Genomic DNA, 19,861 nt, shown 5'->3' on the forward strand with positions numbered 1-19,861 from the left:
CCTTCAGCCGTCAGTCTGATGCCCTAGATCTGCCATTAATGCAGTGAGCTTACAGTGTGAGCAGAGGTAGATGGCGTGCTAAGTCTGTGATGTTTTCTTTATCACGGTTTGAGTGTGAACACCAAGATTAAACTGCCAAATCCATATTAAAGAGCATGAAAGACAAATAATTGGGGATCCTTTAAAAAATAATCAAGAGATTCTAATGTTGTCATCAAAGCACAGAATCATATATTTACAAACCTGGTTTTCCTTGAGAAAGAAAGGGAAATACAAAAAATAACATCATACTGTACTGTAAATAGCTTGAAGCCCTTGTTTAACAGCTCATCTAAGTTACTGTATAAGCAGTGCAATCTTTAAGCAAAATAAAGATTATAATGAATGTTATCCATGTAAATATAATGTATTTAAAAAAGGGAAAAATGTAAACACCTGAATAAATGAGAGGCACCAATTATATTGAAAGCAAGAAAACAAAGGTTATAAGCATTAAGCAATATTGACCCAGACTGCGTAGTCTGTGTATAAAATGCTAGAAAGGCCTGGTTGCCAATAATTATGGCTAGCATGACTCTGAAAGAGGGATGGGCATGACTATATGCTGATGTCAACAAGGAGCTGAGCAACTGCTTGGTTCCAAAAGAGAACCAAGGATTCTGGAGGTTCTGTAATGTTTCAGGGTGTGTTTTCCTGGTATGGTTTGGGTGAATTAATTCCCCTAAAAGCTGCATATGCATCTTTCCTGCTGGGCATGATGTCTTCCAGGATATCAATGGCATTGTTACATTGTTTTTTTTCATGTTTTGTCGAGTACCTGTAAATGGCTCCAGCTGAGGGGAAATCAAACAGATGGTGGTGCAGAGAAGAGCAACTAATTGTTCCCTTGGTTACATAGATACAGTCTTCTTCATAAACCTCCTGTGAAAATACCCCTAGACTGGCAAAGACTTTACTGGGGACCTCTTGGGAAGGGTGGTATACCAAGTCCCTCAAGACTGTTCCATTTGTGCTTTCTTTTTACTGGAGAGTATGGAGATTATAATAGTTTCTTACTAGAAATATATTTAAGATATCTTCATCAAATTATCGTACTTCCCATCACTCAGTGTCGCCGTACAGCAATGTCTAGAGAGTATTTATCAGTTCTTCCATTGCTCATCTTTCTGACAGTCTTCAGGCTGCTTCCCAATAACACTCATTTCATGCCTGGCATCACAGAGAGATGCCTCTGCAGATTTCCATTACAGGGCCACTCCACTCTTAGTTGTTGCTTCCTGATTATGTTAAGTATAAATTGGTTACTTATTTTCTGCAATGCTTAGTGTTTGACTGCCATCTGTTTCTCATCAGCATTCTCAGACAGGTTTCTTAAACCAAGCAAGCTACAGCTCTGGTCTCCCTGTCAGGTGGAGGTTCTTTGCTGCACAACACAGGAAAGAGAAGCACACACTGACAATTGTTGTTGGCACATATTTTGAACGGCACTGAGTGGGCATTAAAATTAAACACTCAGGGGAGAGCCTGGAATAGGCAATAGATGAGAATCTGACTTCACAAAGGCATTTCTTCCTGTGAACACACAGACTCGAAGACCTTCAGCCATAGCCAAAAAGTGTGAAGAGACCAGAACAAGAAAAATATTAAAGTCAGGAGAGGCTCAAGTACAGACCAACAAAATTACAATATCATCAACACACTCATTGCAAATAATTTAGTCTCACAATAAGGGTAGCCAGCCATTCTTACCCTCATCTATGAAAACACCATTCATTCTTGCTTTTCCTCACTGTTTTTTATGTAACTTCATGATCATACTCATTGCTGTAGTCAAGGCTCCTAAACATAGTCCATTTCAAACATGATTTTAATATCACTTTATTGGCCATATACAATTTCTTGCATTAGTAATTTGTCTTTTGGCATACCCCAACTTGCTCTCCATGAGACACACAGACAGGGAGAGAAGCTTGGAGTCAGAGCACAGGGTCAGACATTTATACAGCACCCCTGGAGCAGTTGGGGTTAAGGGCCTTGCTCAGGGGCCCTACGGAGTAGGATTCCTCTGCCAGCTGTGGGATACGAGCCGGCAACCTTCCAGTCACAGGTGCAGATCCTTAGCCACAGAACTACTGCACTGCATTTTGTAGCTGATGGGGTAAAAATAACTTGTGATGTCATTAGTGTTCATTGCAATGTTAAATGAAACACTTTGGAGAGACTGGAATGGGCAGCAAATGAATAATATGAGTATGAGAGTCGAGCACTGTGAGGGGTGAGCTTGTTGGTCAAGAAAGGGTCAAGAATGTGGAGCTTTAGTATATACATGTACACTGTACCTCACCTCACATTAGTGCATGTAGTTTAAATCATACTGGTTGTAAAAATAATATGATTGACATTAAGCACTAAGCACTAAGAAGAAAACCATCAGGTAAAATAAGTCACCATCTTTATTCCTTTATAATCAGTGAATTTCTGGTTATTCCTGCAGAAGGTTTTTCTGTTTTTCTTTGTATTGTACTGCACTATTCTGGTTAATCTTGGAACATTTGGAATCTGGTTTTCTGGTTTCTGGTTTCTATTTAAGCAATGAGCATTATGTTGCTTAGAAGCAAATAGAAGAAGGATCTTTTATATTAAAAGAAGGCTTCGAATGGTGTTGGGCATTTATTCAACAGCTCTAGGTAGACAAAGTTTTGTTGTGCTCACTCTATGAATTTAAACTACTGATTTAGACTTATTGTACTTTGGATTATTTTTTTTTGCCATTTTCAAAAAGAATCCTTGGGGCTCTTTTGAGTCAGAAAATAGTTGGGTTTTTTTCTGGAAAAATCTGGTGTACTTCAGTGTCACTTATGCACCAGTCTCCACAGGCACTTTCAGTAAAATGGGGTCTATGACAGCTTTTTTCCACATTTCAAATTGCAACGTTCTCTTGAATTTCAACCTTCTTGTTTTTCTTTCACTGCTCATATGCAGTTACTGTACTTGGATGCATAACATATCAATGTAAAACCGTCATTTTACGGTTAATCCATTTATTGATTCCCCCAAACTTAAGATCTAAAATTCATAAAATTTCATGTTCTCTTTCATTGCCTGTAGAGAATTTCATCACATTCACAGTTTCCACACACAAAATAAAAGCTATTATGGAATTCACCACCTACTTTGTTTACAGAAAACTGCCTGGACATGCTGTTATGTCCTCATTATTTTTTTTTTCATTTTCATTTTTTCATTTTAACACCTATGTCTTTCCCAGCAATGAACATTTTTCATTTAAATTCATAATTCCTCAAAAGACAAGAAATTTTCCATTATCTCTTAAATGCCCTTAAATCAAATCAGTGGCTATACAGTACCTGCATGACTTTCCTTCTGTCATTTCTCCAGCTAGTCTTCCTAATTATAGTACCTACCAAATTAAAAAAACCTTTTAGGTTTTCAGCTTGGAGAGCATTGGTTAATTTCTTCTGTGGAACAATCAGCTAACTCTCACCTGGAGAAGACGGGGAGCATTGTGAGAGTTATGTTCTTTGACTTCTCCAGTGCCTTTAACACCATCCATCCACCTTTACTGAGAGATAAGCTAAGGGCGGCGCAGGTGGACACTCCCCTGCTGTCCTGGATTATAGACTATCTGACCTGCAGGCCACAGTATGTATGGCTACAGAGCTGTGTGTCTGAACAGGTTGTTAGCAGTACTGGGGCTCCACAGGGGATAGTCCTTGCTCCAATTTGTGTTCACCTTTTACACCTCTGACTTCAGGTACAACTCTGAGACATGTCATCTGCAGAAGTTTTCGGATGACTCTCCAATTGTGGGGTGTATTAGAGAGGGGAGCTTGATTACCAACTTTGTGGAGTGGTGTCATCTTAACCATCTCCAGCTTAACACAAAATTATCTTGGACTTTCGAAGGAATAAGTCTCCACTGAACCCTGTTTCCATCCAGGGTGAGGACATACAGTAGGAGTACACCTGGATGATAAGCTGGAGTGGTCTGGTAACACTGATGTCCTGTACAAGAAAGGTCAGAGCCAACTCTATTTTCTTAGGAGGCTCAGGTCCTTTGGTGTGTGGAACACTGCTACACATTTTTTATGAATCAGTGGTGGCCATCTTCTACACTGTTGTGTGCTGGGGCAGCAGCATCATGACAAAAGATGCAAATAGGCTCAATAAACTTATCAAGAAGGCTGGCTCTGTGTTGGGGATGAGCCTTGACCCCATGGAGGTGGTGGCTGAGAGGAGAATGCTGACCAAGCTCACAGCCATCATGAACAACACCTCTCATCCACTTCATGGGACTGTTACTGGGATGCGGAGCACTTTTAGCAACAGTCTGCTACAGCTACGGTGTTCAAGGGAACGTTTCCGCAGGTCTTTCCTCCCGGCGGCTGTCAGGGTATAATGCTGCCCTAGGCTAGGACTGTTAGCCCTTCATTTGCTGGTCTATGGACAGCATGTTTGCTCCATTGTACTTTTTGGACAATCAGTCTGTATAAACCTATGCACATTTTGCACATATTTTATTGTTTCTACAGTGACTATGATCATCACATTTTGCACACACCTACAGTATGTATGTATGTATGTATGTATGTATGTATGTATGTATTTATTTATTTAGTTGTCTTTTGTTTTATAACTATTCTGATGTCTGTTTTTGCTTGTCTTGGGCTGGACTGCTGTAACACATCGATTTCCCTACGGGATTAATAAAGTCTTATCTATCTATCTAATCAATACTGCTAAGCCTCTCTAGATAAGATAAACATAGTTTCTTTCTTTTGTATCTAAGAGAATTAACATTTAGACTATTTTGACCTTGTTTTTTAATTGTTACTTATTTTATTCATCAATTGTTTTTAATTCAGAATTTTTTTTTATGTTTGACACAAAGTAAATGTCTATCACAGATACCTCACAGTTTCTGTACACTTTGAAGTGAGCGATGGCTCTGATGGGGAAGTCTGAACACTGTGCAGTGTCATCAAAGTGGTATCACTCACTCACAGCAGGGACTTTTATGAACCCACTAAAGGCTTTGAATGTTATTATATTACTAGATCAAAAAAGGAAATGTAACAAAACAAGTTGCTAAAAATATTAGTACTAATAAGGAAATGCAAAAGACAGTGTCAATATTATGTTCTACAACACAGTCCTCATTAGCCTTTAAGATTATGTGAAACAGAGAAAAAGAACTAAAAACTGGAGATAGCACAGTTTGTATCTAGGGTATGGTGAATCAATACAGATTTTCCATGTGGCTGTGGGTGGCCTTGAGCTCACGGTATTTCTGACATGCCATGTGGGAGTGAACCCTGTGACTGGAGGGTTTTTGAGGGAGCTGCAAAGCTGTAGAGGTGACAGTCTGTCATACCACATGAGCTGAGCTCAAGTTTAAGTTTATTGTCATCATACTCATATACAGGCATATGGTATAACGAAATGCTATTTAGCTAGCTCTCAGACGGTAAGAAGTCCAAAAAAAAACAACAACAATACAATTTTATAAGAAAAGAAAGACAGAGACAACAGGCAGTGCGGAAAACAACAACAGGTAACGTGCAAAACAACAACAGGTAACAGGTAATGTGCAAAACAACAGATGTGCAAAAACATACATCAACAGAATGAAATGAAGGATAGAAAATTATGGTGAGTGAGCTTCTTGACATTTGAGGTAGAGGTAGATATCAATGTGTGTATGAGTTTTGGTAAGAGAGAAGGCACTGTGAGGTTCAGATCGTGGGTGAGAAAGGCTGGGAGTGTAATAGCTGATTAGAACCTTGTGAATTTGAAATGCAACAAGCATATCATTTGGATAATTGATTAATATAAAAGCCATGGAACTTCACCAATTCTTTTTATATGAAAATATTCAGCTATCAAATGTTAAAAACAAAAGCAAAGATACACGACAGAGAACAAGCCTGCTGTCATATTCAACCTCACTGCTACTCTGTGGGGTTGAGTATGATACTCTAGCATTGGTGTGGCAGCTGGCCACTGCTCCACCCACCTGTCACTCAGCACCGGTTGTCATGGACACCGATTTGACAGGGGACCTGGATCACCTGGAGGCAAATTACTTTGCCTGCTTCAAGTGATTCATGGATATTTAAGGGGTGCTCTGTCTCTGCTCAGGGCTCTGTTATACTGTAACTATCCTGCTGCTTGGTGACACCAGCAGTGGATCGTGAGGCACAACCTGGAAACACTAGCTGGACAAAAGATGGAATCGACAATGACCTTGAACTGCAACGATTCCCTGGATCCCTAGACTGCAGCAGCACCCAGACTACTTGCCTGCACCACCGCTGTGCTCTCCTGTCAATGTGCTGCCTGCAGTTCCCCTGCAGGGCCTCATCTGTCTTTTATCCACTTGTGGGTTCAGCTCATGCCTCACGATCTACTGCCAGTCTCACTGAGCAGCAGGATCATTACACCCACAGGTTGGTTGTCTACATGACAGAAGGTTTCTGGGATAACTAAACACTTATTTTACTTGCAACCATGTTAAGGTTTGTAAAGTTTTAAAGGTTGTAAAAAGGTTAGCAAACCAGCTTTAAAAAGTCATCTTCAAATTACTGGAGCTAAACATATTGGTAAAAGTCACCAGCTGTCAAAAGACTGCCTGAAGCACTTTCTTGTTTAACTTTGGAATGTATTCTTATTATTTTTAAAAGTAAGGTTACCTTATTTTTAATAATGATAGCATCAGTGTAAGTACTGTACACTGTACACTCCACGTAAACTGTACTGTATAAATATATTTGGTTTATTTCTGAAATAATAATAATAATAATTAATAATAATAATAATTTCTTACACTTATATAGTGCTTTTCTGGACACACCACTCAAAGCGCTTTACAGGTAATGAGGACTCCGTTCCACTATCCACCTCTAATTAACCTCTAGGATGACAGCACAATTTCTCGAACATTTTGGTTTAAAAAAAAATAGTAAATATGCAGAAGTAATCCCATTGTGTTGTTTCAAAATATCACTGTGCAGCTGACACAGGCAATTGAAAAATGTCCATAGACATCAGCAATGGCATTCATCTAATATGAGTTTGCTTACTATTAATGTACTATAGAAGCAGTATTACCAAGATCAAGATAATGTGACAGACTTTGAAAAGACTATTAGAATTACTTTTACAAAAAGAAAATAAAAAAGAAAGAGGTGCAATTATACAAGTAATGCCAAACCCTGATATGGTTTCTGATCTATATAAAATTTTCCCCCTTTCCAATAGGAATGAACTTTCCTACATGTGCTGCTTCAAAGTTTCAGTACAGATGAAGTCACTTCAGTGAGGCTGAAAGGCCTGCACAACCTCTGAAACTCCTGGTAATTGGCAGTGGAGGGAACGCCAGATGGACTGACAGGTTGCTTGTAGCTTTTTCAAGGAGTATCCTGCCACGTTATGTGGCTGAAAGCTGGTGCCCATCTTATCCACCTGCATCTCTGAGAAAAATAACTGAGATCAAAGGCAAAAACAGCTGAAACCCAACAGCGCCCTTGTAGGTGATTTCCCAGGATATAATTTCACACTTTCTAGAAAGATCTTTATGGTTAAACCAAATTATTGATTGCATGGCTTACTCCATATTAAAAAAGCCAGTAATATATCTTGCATTACAATGTTTTTATAAAGTAAGTGACAGTACATGCCTGAAGGCACTGGCATCTACTGTGTGCAATTCGATGAAGAATAATTTCATAATACAGTAGTTATCTAGTGCTCCCCAGCTGTATATAAGCACCTATTTGTTTATTAAACTTATTGAATAGACAGTTATCCCATAAGATGTAGAGAATGAGTTATAGTTTCTGCTTATGAAAATCTGAAAACTTGTTACATTGCAGGTTACAGTGAAATGAAGTATTGGGGGAATGTGTATGTAAAATTGTTGAAGAATATTTAATTCAGCTGCAGGAGGTTCAATAAACTTTAGATAGAGCCCTTCATAAAATGTTAATCTTCAAAATCAAAATTTGATAAGACGTGCTCATGGGCTGACAAACTGGTTAACAAACAGGAGACAGGAAAATTAATTTTTAAGGGGCTGATAAACAGTAAGTTGTGGTGTACCATAAGGTTCCATTTTAGGTGTGTTACTCTTCCCAGCCTCTATATTAATCTCCAGATTTAGATTCTGTTTAATTAAATAAGTGCAAAGTGATCCCCACAGAAGGCAAAAACTATGTACTGTATATCACAGGAGTGGTACTGAAAAGCAAGAATCTATGTACTGTAGGTAAGAATGAAAAAAGTAACAGAATGCTTGAGTATATACTGTAGCTAAGAAGTTTACTTTAATTTAATGCCTTACAAGAACAATTTCATTTTGAATACTGTTTTCAGTTTTGGACACCATACCACACAAAAGGATATCCTAGTCCTTTAATGGTTAACAGCTGTGTGTACTAATCAAGGCTGGGGGTAGAAAGCAATAGAGGCTGAAGCAGTAGGTAGCAGTACATTAGGTACTGTAGGTACGCGAAAGAAAGGAAACATCCCCTGTTTATGTAAGGGGAGAGAAATGAAATAATGAGCAATTAAAAATACTTTAAAACCCTGTAATATACTATAGCATACACTTAAAAATATAGAGTAAATTTTTCAGAGAGAACTTTTCACCTTATAATGAATCTATAACACCATACATTTCATTACCTTACACTGTACTGTTCCTTTATATAGAGCACTGTAAATAATAAAATCACTTAGGGGGCTTCCCTGACATAATTTCAATCCAGCTTACTCACAGTAGTCAATGAAAAAGCACAATATAATATGCACATGTTATCCCACCTGCATTAAGTCAATGAAATGTACAACGCACTATTCCTTCTCAGATGGAATTTGCAGCACTACTTGCTTTTTACAGTATGTGCATAACATAAACCTACAAAATTTTGTTATGGGACCCACAGGAGGGTATTACATTAAGGTTGAAATTGCGTACATAGAGCCTTGCAGAACCCAAGGGCGAAGGTGTAAAGTATATAATTCTAAATTACATTATTATAGTGCATTGTAAAGCTGTACTTTCATTTAAAAAAAAATATTTCAAAGAGAGATATAAAATGTTATATATGTATAATAACTTGAAATTAAATCCTGAAAGAAGAGCAACAGGAAATTATTCATGAGTTCAGGGGATTGTTGTGTCATGACAGGTCTAAGGAAAAAAACGTTCAATCTGAAATAAAGGAAGTTAGTTGGAGACTTGAGCTGAACAGAAAAAGTATAAGACGTACAGTATAGGGAGGGTCAACACAGGAGTTGAGGACAGAGGACAGGAAGCAATTCTTTCCACAGTTATGGGGTATCTGAGTTGTGAACGCCTGGAACAGCCAGGTAGCTCAGGCCCAGACTCTAGACCGTGAGAAAACACAGGATGAAATTTTAGATTCAGTTAGCTAGTAAACTACAAAAGAGCAACTCTCTGATGTTTATTTACAAAAGCTGCTAAAATACAAAAAAATGAAAAAGAATGAGAAAGAGAGAAAACTGAAATCAGAAGAGCAAAATTTCTCATTTGTCTCCTGTGAAAAATACACCAATTGCCAGCTAGAAAACCTCACAGAATAAAAAATAGTCCCTTTGTTATGGTTGACATCCCTCCCCTACAGGGCAATCCATTTTACTCCTGTCAATAGTTCCCTGTGATCATTTATATGTGTTCCAGGTGTGCCTTGTTTTGTCTCCCCCTATTTATTCTTAGCTCCTCCAGGGCTCAGCGCTCAACATTAGGGTACAGAAGTCACAAGGCCCACGTAGCACCAGGGTGCCCTACGTCCGTCTCCTGAGGGCATAAGCCTTATCCCTGACACCTCCCGCTTCCTGAGCCCGGGATCTGGAGGACCTCGCCCCGTTATCCCAGGATCTCCATATTGGTTGTCTGTTCATGTTTTCCCCCTTCCCGGGGATTTTAACCTCATCAGATTTGGACGCCACTCTTTGTTTCCCCAGCTCACTGTCTCATGGACTGTCACTGTTATTTTGTGCACCATTAAACCCCTGTGTGTGTTCCCATACCACACCTCCTGCTTCCTCCAGTTCTTACCCCATCGCATAGGGTCTACTACAGAACCCGACACGGACGGCAGACCCTGTCCGTAACACCCTTATCCTCAACCAAAAAATCACTAGAATGTTAGAAATTGTATTAACTTGTTTACTGAAGCAAACCAAAACACTAAAGGAAAAAAGGAAAAAAAGACAAAGTATATAAGACAAAGTAAAAGCTCACATAAATAAATTGTTTAAATCTCATGTTTTGGTTTTGTTCCACACAACAGCTTGTACAAAAAATAAATTAAAAAACGTAACATAACTTTTGAACGTATGTCTTTACTAGCAGCAGTTAAAATGCCAATATCAAAGTCAGGACACAGTCCATTGTTTGCTCAAAGTGGGAAACAACATGGCAGCTTCACACAAGCCCACCACTGCTACGGTACGGGATATACTGTGTATTTTCCATACTAGTGACTCTCTCCCTCGAGCCATAGAACAATCACATGGAATGGAAGGATAATCTATCTAATTAATCTCTAACAATTATATTTGCCTGAATGACTCAGCATGCTTTTGGGATATCATGTGAACTTATGTTATAAATCTCCAAGGCTTGGAAACCTAGTGACCTGTTTTATAGACTAAATAGAGAAGTATTATATAGACACATTACACATGATTTAGCTTTCAGATTAAAAACAATTGTTACTTAACAGTTTAGTGAAATCACACTGCATGAAATCTCTGATGGTTTCTTTCAAAGACGTACATTGGGGGAAGGCAATGTTTACAACATCCAGCAGAAGAGAGAATATGAGACGTGTATTTTCCTCATGGTGATTAAACCTGTGGAAATTATACAGATACATCTCATTTTCTGCATAAAGTCTGAGACTTGAAAGACAAAGACAAAATCAGAATTCATTGGAACACATTCAATTTTACAAAACAGCTTGATTTACAGAATCAAGGCAATTCAAATTGTTTTCTGTGAGTACACACTGACCACACATACTCAATCCTTCAACTAAAAAAGATGTACTCCTAGGATAAGACAAAAATGGGTTAGAAAGGAACCCTAAGGTTAGGGTGCGGTAATTTTATTAAGGTTGTGGCTGTGACAGGGTTATAGATATAATAAGACAAAGACCTTGTGCAGAAACTTAGAAAATATGCTCTTATTGTTATTCCTTTGTGAGCTAAAGAGCGTTCCCATGTAACAAAAAGTTTTGGGAAACAGTCCACCTCATCAATAGCCCTGTTGTTTCCCATGTTTTAAGTGACACATGGCTCAGGCACCAGCTTTCTCGATAAACTTGAAAGCATTAATTGAATGCCAGCAAGTTTCCAGTAGAAATCACAAAGAACCTTTCAGAAAAAAACAGCAGGTGTTGATTACAGGAACCAAACAGCTAAAACTAATTTTATTACAGTTTCTTACACTGCTGTGAAGAGCATTTACCACACATAGTGTACTGTATATAGTAGAAACTAAATAAACCAGAGCTCCTCCTGCAATGTATTAAGGAGACTTCACCAGAACACAAAATGGGAAAAGAAACCAGGCTGGAGCACTATTGTCTTCAATTTCTTCAAAAATAAAATGTATTGCTTATTTTAGTTGGCATTATACAATCATTCTACCAATTTACTCAGCTGTTTCACAATCTTTCAAAATGTACAAAAACTATTCAAACAGTTTTAACTCTTTCCTTCCTAGTTTAATCCTTAACCTGCGCCATTCTACTTTACCGTTTTAGTTCTTAGTTATTTTTTAAAACCACCAGCGGATCCATCAACCGTCAGGGTATTTTAAGTAGCCTGTTTTTGATCAACAGACTTTACCAGTCTCTATGATAATCTAACTTATTGTCTCACCAGAGATGTTACCATTTAGCTCTCTGCGAGTAGATGCTCTCTGTCTTGTTCAGTTCTCTTTTGTACCGAGAGAAATCAGTGCACTAGGGGTGGTGCTGATTTCTCTTACCAGCACTTACCAGTAGAATCCACACTGATCATTTCCTTTGTTTCTGGAGTGCTTATGAACTGCTGTCAATAGTATGAGCTAAACTCATCACTCCAGATTATTTTACTATGTCAAAATAAGCACTAAGACCCTAAGACCCGTCAAAATAAGCACTAAGAAAAATTCAACATGGCACTGGAGAGTTGAGACTTGTTGCTCGTTGTCTGTATGTCTTTGTCTGTTTCGTATTGTGTGCTTTTTGTATCCAGTCTGTCTTTCCAACAATTATTTATGACCAACAAGTGCTTGTGGACATTGGATCGATAATCATCGATTTAAACACAGATATATCCTACTTGAATCCAAATCAACTATCTCTGGTGCCTCTGCGTACGGACCCCCCACCTGACTCAGAGCTGAGCCGGTGGTAAACAGGGAGGACTTCAAGCAAGAGTGAAGCGCCGTGGCTACCGGACCTCACTCCCGAGTGTCCTCCTGGCCAACACGCAGTCCGTGGAGAACAAGATGGACGAGCTAAGTGGAAGGTTAAGCCACCAGAGGGATCTCAGGGATTGCTGTATTCTCTGTCTCACCGAGACCTGACTGACCCCAAATCAACCTGACTCAGCCGCTCAGCTCGATGGATTCTCCACCTATCGCATGGTTTGGCTGGTAAGAAAAAAGGTGGTGGTGTATGTCTAATGACAAACAACTCTCGGTGTTCAGACATGAAAATTCTGAAGCGATTTTGCTCTCTAGACCTGGAATATCTTATTGTAAAATGTCGTCCTTTCTACCTACCTAAAGAATTTTCATCTGTCATTATGTGTGCGATGTGTATTCCATTCGGTCGGATGTGAAAACAGCACTCAGTGAATTACATGCCACAACAGCAATGAAACTGCTTACCCTGAAGCTGTATGTGTTGTTGCGGGACATTAATCAGGCCAACCTGCGGAAAGTTCTTCCAAAATATGACCAGCATGTCTCCTGTCCAACAAGGAGTGCAAATACTCTTGATCACTGCTGCACAGCTATCAAGGACACCAAATGCTCCATCCTTCATCCGCATTTCGGACAATCAGCTGAAGCACGAGAAAGTGTCCAGAAGCAAGTACAACCCTGGATGGAGGAGGCAGATGAAGCTGCAGGGATGCTTTGAATCTGTGGACTGGGCCGTGTTTAAAAGTTGTACTCAAGCCGTGCATGAGTACACTACAGTTGTCACCAAATTTATTAAGACATGTGTGGATGACTGTGTGCCCACAAAAACAGTTCACTTTTTCCCCAACCAGAAACCATGGTTTAACATTGATATCCAAAATAAGGTGTGGGCACTATCGAAGGCCTTTAATTCTGGCAATCTGAACCTTTATAAGAATGCAAGGTATGACCTACGGAAAGCTATCAGGGACCCTAAAGGGCAATACTCTAACAAGATAGAAATACAAGCTGCCTCTGCCGATGTGCGTCAAATGTGGCACAGTATTCGGACAATAACAAACCATAAAGCCAAAATAAGCAGTGTTGCAGTACATCCACTGAAACTCATTTCTTTCTCCCAGATGAGCTGAACACCTATTATGTCTGTCACGGAGCCTGAAGTCAGGGCAATCTTCAGACGGGTTAACACCGGAAGGCGGTTTTTCCTAGACGGGTCCTTAAATCCTGTGTGGACCGCAATTCCATAAAAAACCTGTGGAATGACCTGAAGAGGGCTGTGCACAGGAGGTGCCCTGGCAATGTGAAGGAGCTTGAACTTTTTTGCAAGGAAGAGTGGGATAAAATTGAAAAGTCCAGGTGTGCAAAGTTAATAGAGACTTTTCAAAAAGACTTACTGCTGTAATAAATGCAAAAGGTGCTTTTACAAAGTATTAGTTGGGAAGGGGTGTGCACACTTTTGCAGCCAGGGTGTGGTAGGTTTATAATAATTAAAATAATTATCTACTTGTTTTTCTCCGGAATTTTGTTGGTTGCTAGGTCACATTAAAGATGGAAAATGTCTGTCATGATTTATCTTGATTTCTGACTTTACATAAAAAATCCTGCAATTTCAATAAGGGTGCGTAGACTTTTTATATCCACTGTATATTTAAATTAATGAAGAAATAAAGAAATACATGAGTGGTGTACTGTATTTCCAAACATAAAAACATTTCTTTCAATTCAATTCAATATTTAAGGGATATAGTATTTTCTATATACAGATGTATATACAGATGTGAATGGGCTTATAACACTACCTACTGTACAAAGACAGGGGTTGCAGTATTTCTATTTCCTAACATGATTTTGGTGTTTGTTTTTTCCTCTTCACAGCCAAAAAAGACAGTAACAGCATCAGGTTAATTGCCACCTTGCCACCTTTGCTTTGCTGCACATGCAGAATAGACAGTAAAAATGGAAAATCCACTGCACCGAGAGAACAGACTGAAGACCCAAGAAATCTGAAGAAAGCAGTGAAAAAGAACTGAACAAAAATCAGTGTTTGAGAAAACACCTCAATCAACCTCACCTGAAAGCCTTCTACCCGAGAGGGGGCAAAAACCTGCGAGCAATATTCCTTCGCCCTGGGTCTTGGATACATTTTGGCTACTGTAGACAGATGGGTCTGCCTTTTGAAATTCTGTACTCTTTAATATCTTTCCTTTCTTAAGATGAAAAGAAAGGACGGGGATAAATATAACATTTATATATTTTATTTGTATTTCAGAATAGCAATAAAATGGGCCATCTGGAGTCAGGTTTTTTTTCAATCAGCCTGTCTTTAACTCTATGTCTTTAGCTACACTGTTTCTTGGAGTCCAGATTAGGATTAATAAAGATGCTGCATAAAAGAAAGTGTCTACATAAACCCCACACAAATACCATTTTATTTTGTGGGATTCCCTTGTTTATATTCAAAAGACGAAATTTGATAATGGACTCAATAAGAAGTCTATACACTATCTCTGAGAATTCTAAATTACAGGAAACCATAATTTCCTAAAATAAACAGGAAAGCAAGCTCTCTAAAATAATGTTGAGATTACTTAGCCAAAATCTGGTCTCCAAGACTAATCAGGACAAGGCTCTCTTGCATGGCATCGCATAAGCATAGAGAAAGCAAAGGGTGAAGGTTATGCTCTGTCTTATCTCAATGTTTTCTCTGTTTCTCCTCTCTCTGTCTCCCTGATTTGCTCCGTTTTTGTTCTCCTGTCTCGCCTTATGTGTTCTATACTTGAAAGCTCTAATGGTTTGCCATGAAGTTTACCAGAGTAAACCACCGGCAATAGCCTTTGATGATGTGTGTTTTACATGTCTCTATAACAAAATAGTTGTTTTCTACTTCTAATCTTATAGAATCATTCAAGATGGTGCTTGAAAGTTTACATTTTATTTAAACAAAAAAGGTAAGTACAGATAACAAGGTGTTATCTGCTAACTGCCAAGCCTCATGAAAATCAAAACAAGAAAAACACAGAACTAACCAATTTGTTGGAGGCTGGACAGATAAACTTATCAGCAGTAGAGACATGTCCTCTTTAGTAATGAATCAAGGTTTTATACAGACCACACTGATGGACATCAGCAAGTGTGGCACAGATGGAAGATCATAAACGAATTGTTATGTGCAATAGATCAATCAATTTGGAGATCGAGACAGGAGTGTTTAGTTGCCACACGTCATTTGATGTACATAGTGCTACACTGATCATATTCTTGGACCTCAGCCACTGCCCTTCTTGTGTGCTCTTCTTGATGTGATAGCATTCTAGCGGAACAATGCTAGATGAGAGTTATGCTAAGGAAGCTCTAGTCACCAAACGTAAGCTCCATTGAACATCTGTAAATGTGTGTTATTGTGGAATGAGACAGAATGTCACAAAACAGTTGTAAAGTGACCTTCAGAGGTCACACGTCCTACTAGTCTGATACTTTCGCAGGTGAAACACCCTCTTAATTATTCCTCTTAATGACAAATATACATGAACTTAATAAAATTCACCTATGTAGTATCTATTTAATAAAATGCCAGAGCATCAGCTGCAAAATTTTCTTATACAGTAACACCTATATGAATTTGTTGCAATTCAATTCATGAATTTTTCAATGCTTGACAATCTCCTGCAAAAAATGCCCAGCTACCTACGTTGGGAAAACCGGAAGGAGAGTGGGAGACTGCTTCAGAGAACATGTTAGGGCTGTGAAGATGAAAGATTTCTCCAAGCCCATAGTTTCTCATTTCACCTCAGATGGCCATGATTACACTGATCTCTCTGTCTCCGTTCTTAAAGAAGGGTTTCTCAACACCCATAGCAGAAAGACTACAGAGACAAAACTCATCCTGAAATTAGATTCACACCTTCCTCCTTCTCTCAATGACCAACTTATTTTCGTGTGATCTTCTCTAATCTCATGCAGGTTTTGACTTCACACCTTTCTTCACCCCTCTCTACTTTGTACTTCCTGAGTGGCCTCTCTGCCTCTCTGCCCCTCCTGCCACCTCCCCTCTCCCAGCTTTTGTTCTTCTGTGTTATTTAATCTTTGCTACCTGCCCTGTCTTTCTCACACCTGAAGAAGGCTTCACAGCCAAAACGTTTTCTCTCTTCTCTTTTCAGCATGGAATAAACCTATTACTTGTTCCTTTGCAGATTACACATGCTGACACAGCTACCCACCTGAACTACACAAAACATAAATATTTGTTTCTTTAAAAACATGACCATAACCTGTCCCATTTGTGGAGAAAGCCATTGTTTTACTTCATCAAAAATGATATATGCCCTTTACTGTAGGTTAGGATTGCAAAATATTGAAAAAACATCAAGAATCTGTTAAGTAAAAAATGTATTCTTTACATTTAATTTATTCCATAAACCCCCACGTCAAAGAGCCATTCATACAGTCTGGATAACAGTTCTGGACATACTGTAAATGTATAAAACATAAAACTTGTAACTATTCTATATATTCTATTCTATATTCTATATGAGTCTTCTGAATTTAAGAGTGAGCTGAGTATATCAGTGCAAACTTGCAATGTAATGGTTGGCAAAAGTTGTTTAAGTGTTTTGCAAATTCCACCTTACCTGGTGTGGTGCTGACAGGCTGTCTTGTGAAGGACACATTGAAAGCAGGCTCATCGTTGAGAGGGGAGGGGTACATTCGTCTGCGAATGAAGAAACCTGCTCCACAACAAAACAGTACCCCCATCATCAATAAAAGCCTAAAGAGAAAATAAGAGAGAACAAATCAAACAATATTTAAGGGTAGAGTGAAATTTTGTTTTCTTTGAAGTCAAACTTAAAGTCTTAACACTCCTGCCAAATCATATAAATACATGCTTGCTTTATCAGCTGGGGCAGAACATTTAGTTAAAAACATTTAAAACTATGCTATTGACTGTGGTTAGTTAGTTGGTTGTACTAATGTGGATTATGATATTAACCATCTGTACCATTTAGCCATTTAGCAAAGTTAGCAATCCTCATTTACCAATCTAAGCACAGGCCAGTAAATGACAGAAGTAGGTGGAAACATCAATGGAATATGCCCCCCAAAACTAATATAATAACAAACTAAAAGGTGAGAGGTATCAAGTGTTAGTGTCAGCCCTAACTCTTACTCTAAAGCAGAAGAAGCAAGAAACTGTGAGTAAGATTTTTACTTTTTAATTAAACGTTTAAAATATTTGAATTTCATAAAAGATGTACTGATTTAATACCTCTTAATAGTAATATTAATATAGAGTCATGTAACTAAGAAGCTTTAATATCACAAGGGGACATTTTGGAAACATTTTACGTTTGTTTCTACAAATGTATACAGTATATTATTGTCCTTATAGTGGGAATAGGCAATGGACTGTCATGTAGTGCGCTGCACCCAGGCAGTTCAAAGCCCGATCAGAGATATATATAATATATGAAAATAGTCCACTATTATAGCTTGTTGTTGGCTATGGCGTGAGTGTGTGTATCTGGATGAATTATTTTCCGTCATGGTTTCTTGATTAAGGATTTCTTTAGAGAATTCTTTAAGTTAAAGGAGTGAAAAGGGTTATATTTACACATTGTGTATCGCCTCTTCTTATATTTGTAAAAACATTCCAATTTAAATGCAATACAGAATATATTTTGAATAATATTATAACAAATTCGGGTTTTTGCTCTCATGGTTCCTGTCCCAGTTCATCATGCACCACATGGGCTTGAACCCAGGTCTCCTGGGTTGCTCAACAGAGGTTTTGGAGGCTGGGCTACAGAAGACTTTTCTCAGCCTATGCAGCCAACATCCCTGTTATGCGCAGAGGAGTAGAGGGCTGTACTGTCACTGCGCAGCAACCATTTTTTACTATCTATATGCCTGCCGTTTGTTACAATATTAATAATGAATGACCATGGACCAATGACCATAACTGTAGAGTTAGAGAAGACATGTTGAGTCTTGTCTTTTCAGCCTGGAATTTAACCTTTACATAGATCCTTTTGGCTACATTTTTACATAGCTGGGTGAGTAAAAATAGATTGAATTAATAACTGGAGTAAGATATTTCACACATACTTTGAAACCATACAATTCAATTCAATATAATTTTATATAGCGCCTTTCACAACAAGGTTGCCCCAAGGCACTTCACAAAGCAAGTGACCATACATGTTGTGAATACAGAACAGAAAAACCAGAAGAAAACGGAATAAAAACTCCTTAGTAAGGAGAAAAAAAACCTCTAAAGGGCCACGGTCAACTGGCTACCCAACCCCCTTGGTCATGCTAACATTATACAATTAAAAAAAGGAATAAATGAATAAAGGTATTAATCCATCCATCATTTCTTCTGTATGTCAGTACTCCAAGCAGATCTCTGTAGACCAGCTAAATCCTCCTAAACGATAGCTATATCCACGATGTCCCTTTTGGATCCATGATGCAGCATCCAACTCAGATGGTGCCCAGCCTAGGCGCCATCTGGCCATGTTTGGAGGATAATAGGATAGTTTGGTCAGAACAGAGGTATCTACCTGGTGGGCCACACAGAGACACACATTGGAATGTACAGCAGCACCAGCAGCCATGGTCGTAAGGTGTGAGTAGGCTAGGCTGAAATAAAACGTTTTGAAACCATATGGCTTTGGAACAGCGGGAGGCAAGACCCGGCTGGGAGGGGGGGGGGTATTTTGATTTTCCTGCACGAACCATATATGCTACAATACTATAATGAGTCCCCGAGGCATATCATTTAAATTTTGGAATTAGTTGTAAAATTCCATATTAGTATTCAATATTAAGCGTATTTAAACATGCACAGTAAATAGATTAAATGAAGCAATCTTTTCACTAACAACCAATGCACCACGTGTGCAGCTTGTTGGACATTTTGGTCAGCCAATCACATACCGCGGTATAACGCGCTAAAAAGCAGATAATTTAGCGCAGTACAGGGTTTTACCGCGCATTTTGAATGGCTGCATTTGATCTTTTCCATTACATAAATCTTCACAACACTGATCCACTGTTCCTGTGTTGGGGGATCTTTAGTGAACCATTTTTTTGTGTTAGTTTTCTTACTAGCAGGTGAAAGAATTCCTAGTGTATATACAGTATCTATCTTTTAGTTCCATGCAGTCAAAGGTAAAATTTCCCAAATACATACAGAGAATTCAAATGGTATGTCTAGGTTAACTATATAAGTAAGAGCAAAATGTATGAATTTCCAATATTGTTGTATTTTCGGGCATGACCAGAATGTGTAAATTAGTTGCTAATTGTTAGCAATTAGCAACTCCTACAATGGACAACATAACCTCCAACAATGTGAACTACTTCCTTTTTGTTTTGCTTGAATTTTGGGACAAG

The 19,861-nt window shown here is 38.6% G+C and overlaps 1 protein-coding gene across 1 annotated transcript in view; it reads right to left on the bottom strand.

Annotated features, from left to right (window-relative positions):
• The window catches only part of vopp1b (VOPP1 WW domain binding protein b), a 99,288-nt gene that overhangs the window by 2,284 nt on the left and 77,143 nt on the right, over positions 1-19,861 (bottom strand). Inside the window, exon 4 of the mRNA XM_088643381.1 lies at positions 17,095-17,231. Coding sequence (XP_088499507.1) covers positions 17,095-17,231 — 137 coding nt within the window. The remainder of the gene's footprint in view (positions 1-17,094; positions 17,232-19,861) is intronic.

The sequence above is a fragment of the Lepisosteus platostomus genome, chromosome 8 (genome assembly GCF_059453375.1).
Source record: "Lepisosteus platostomus isolate fLepPlt1 chromosome 8, fLepPlt1.hap1, whole genome shotgun sequence".
Taxonomy (NCBI): Eukaryota; Metazoa; Chordata; class Actinopteri; order Semionotiformes; family Lepisosteidae; genus Lepisosteus; species Lepisosteus platostomus.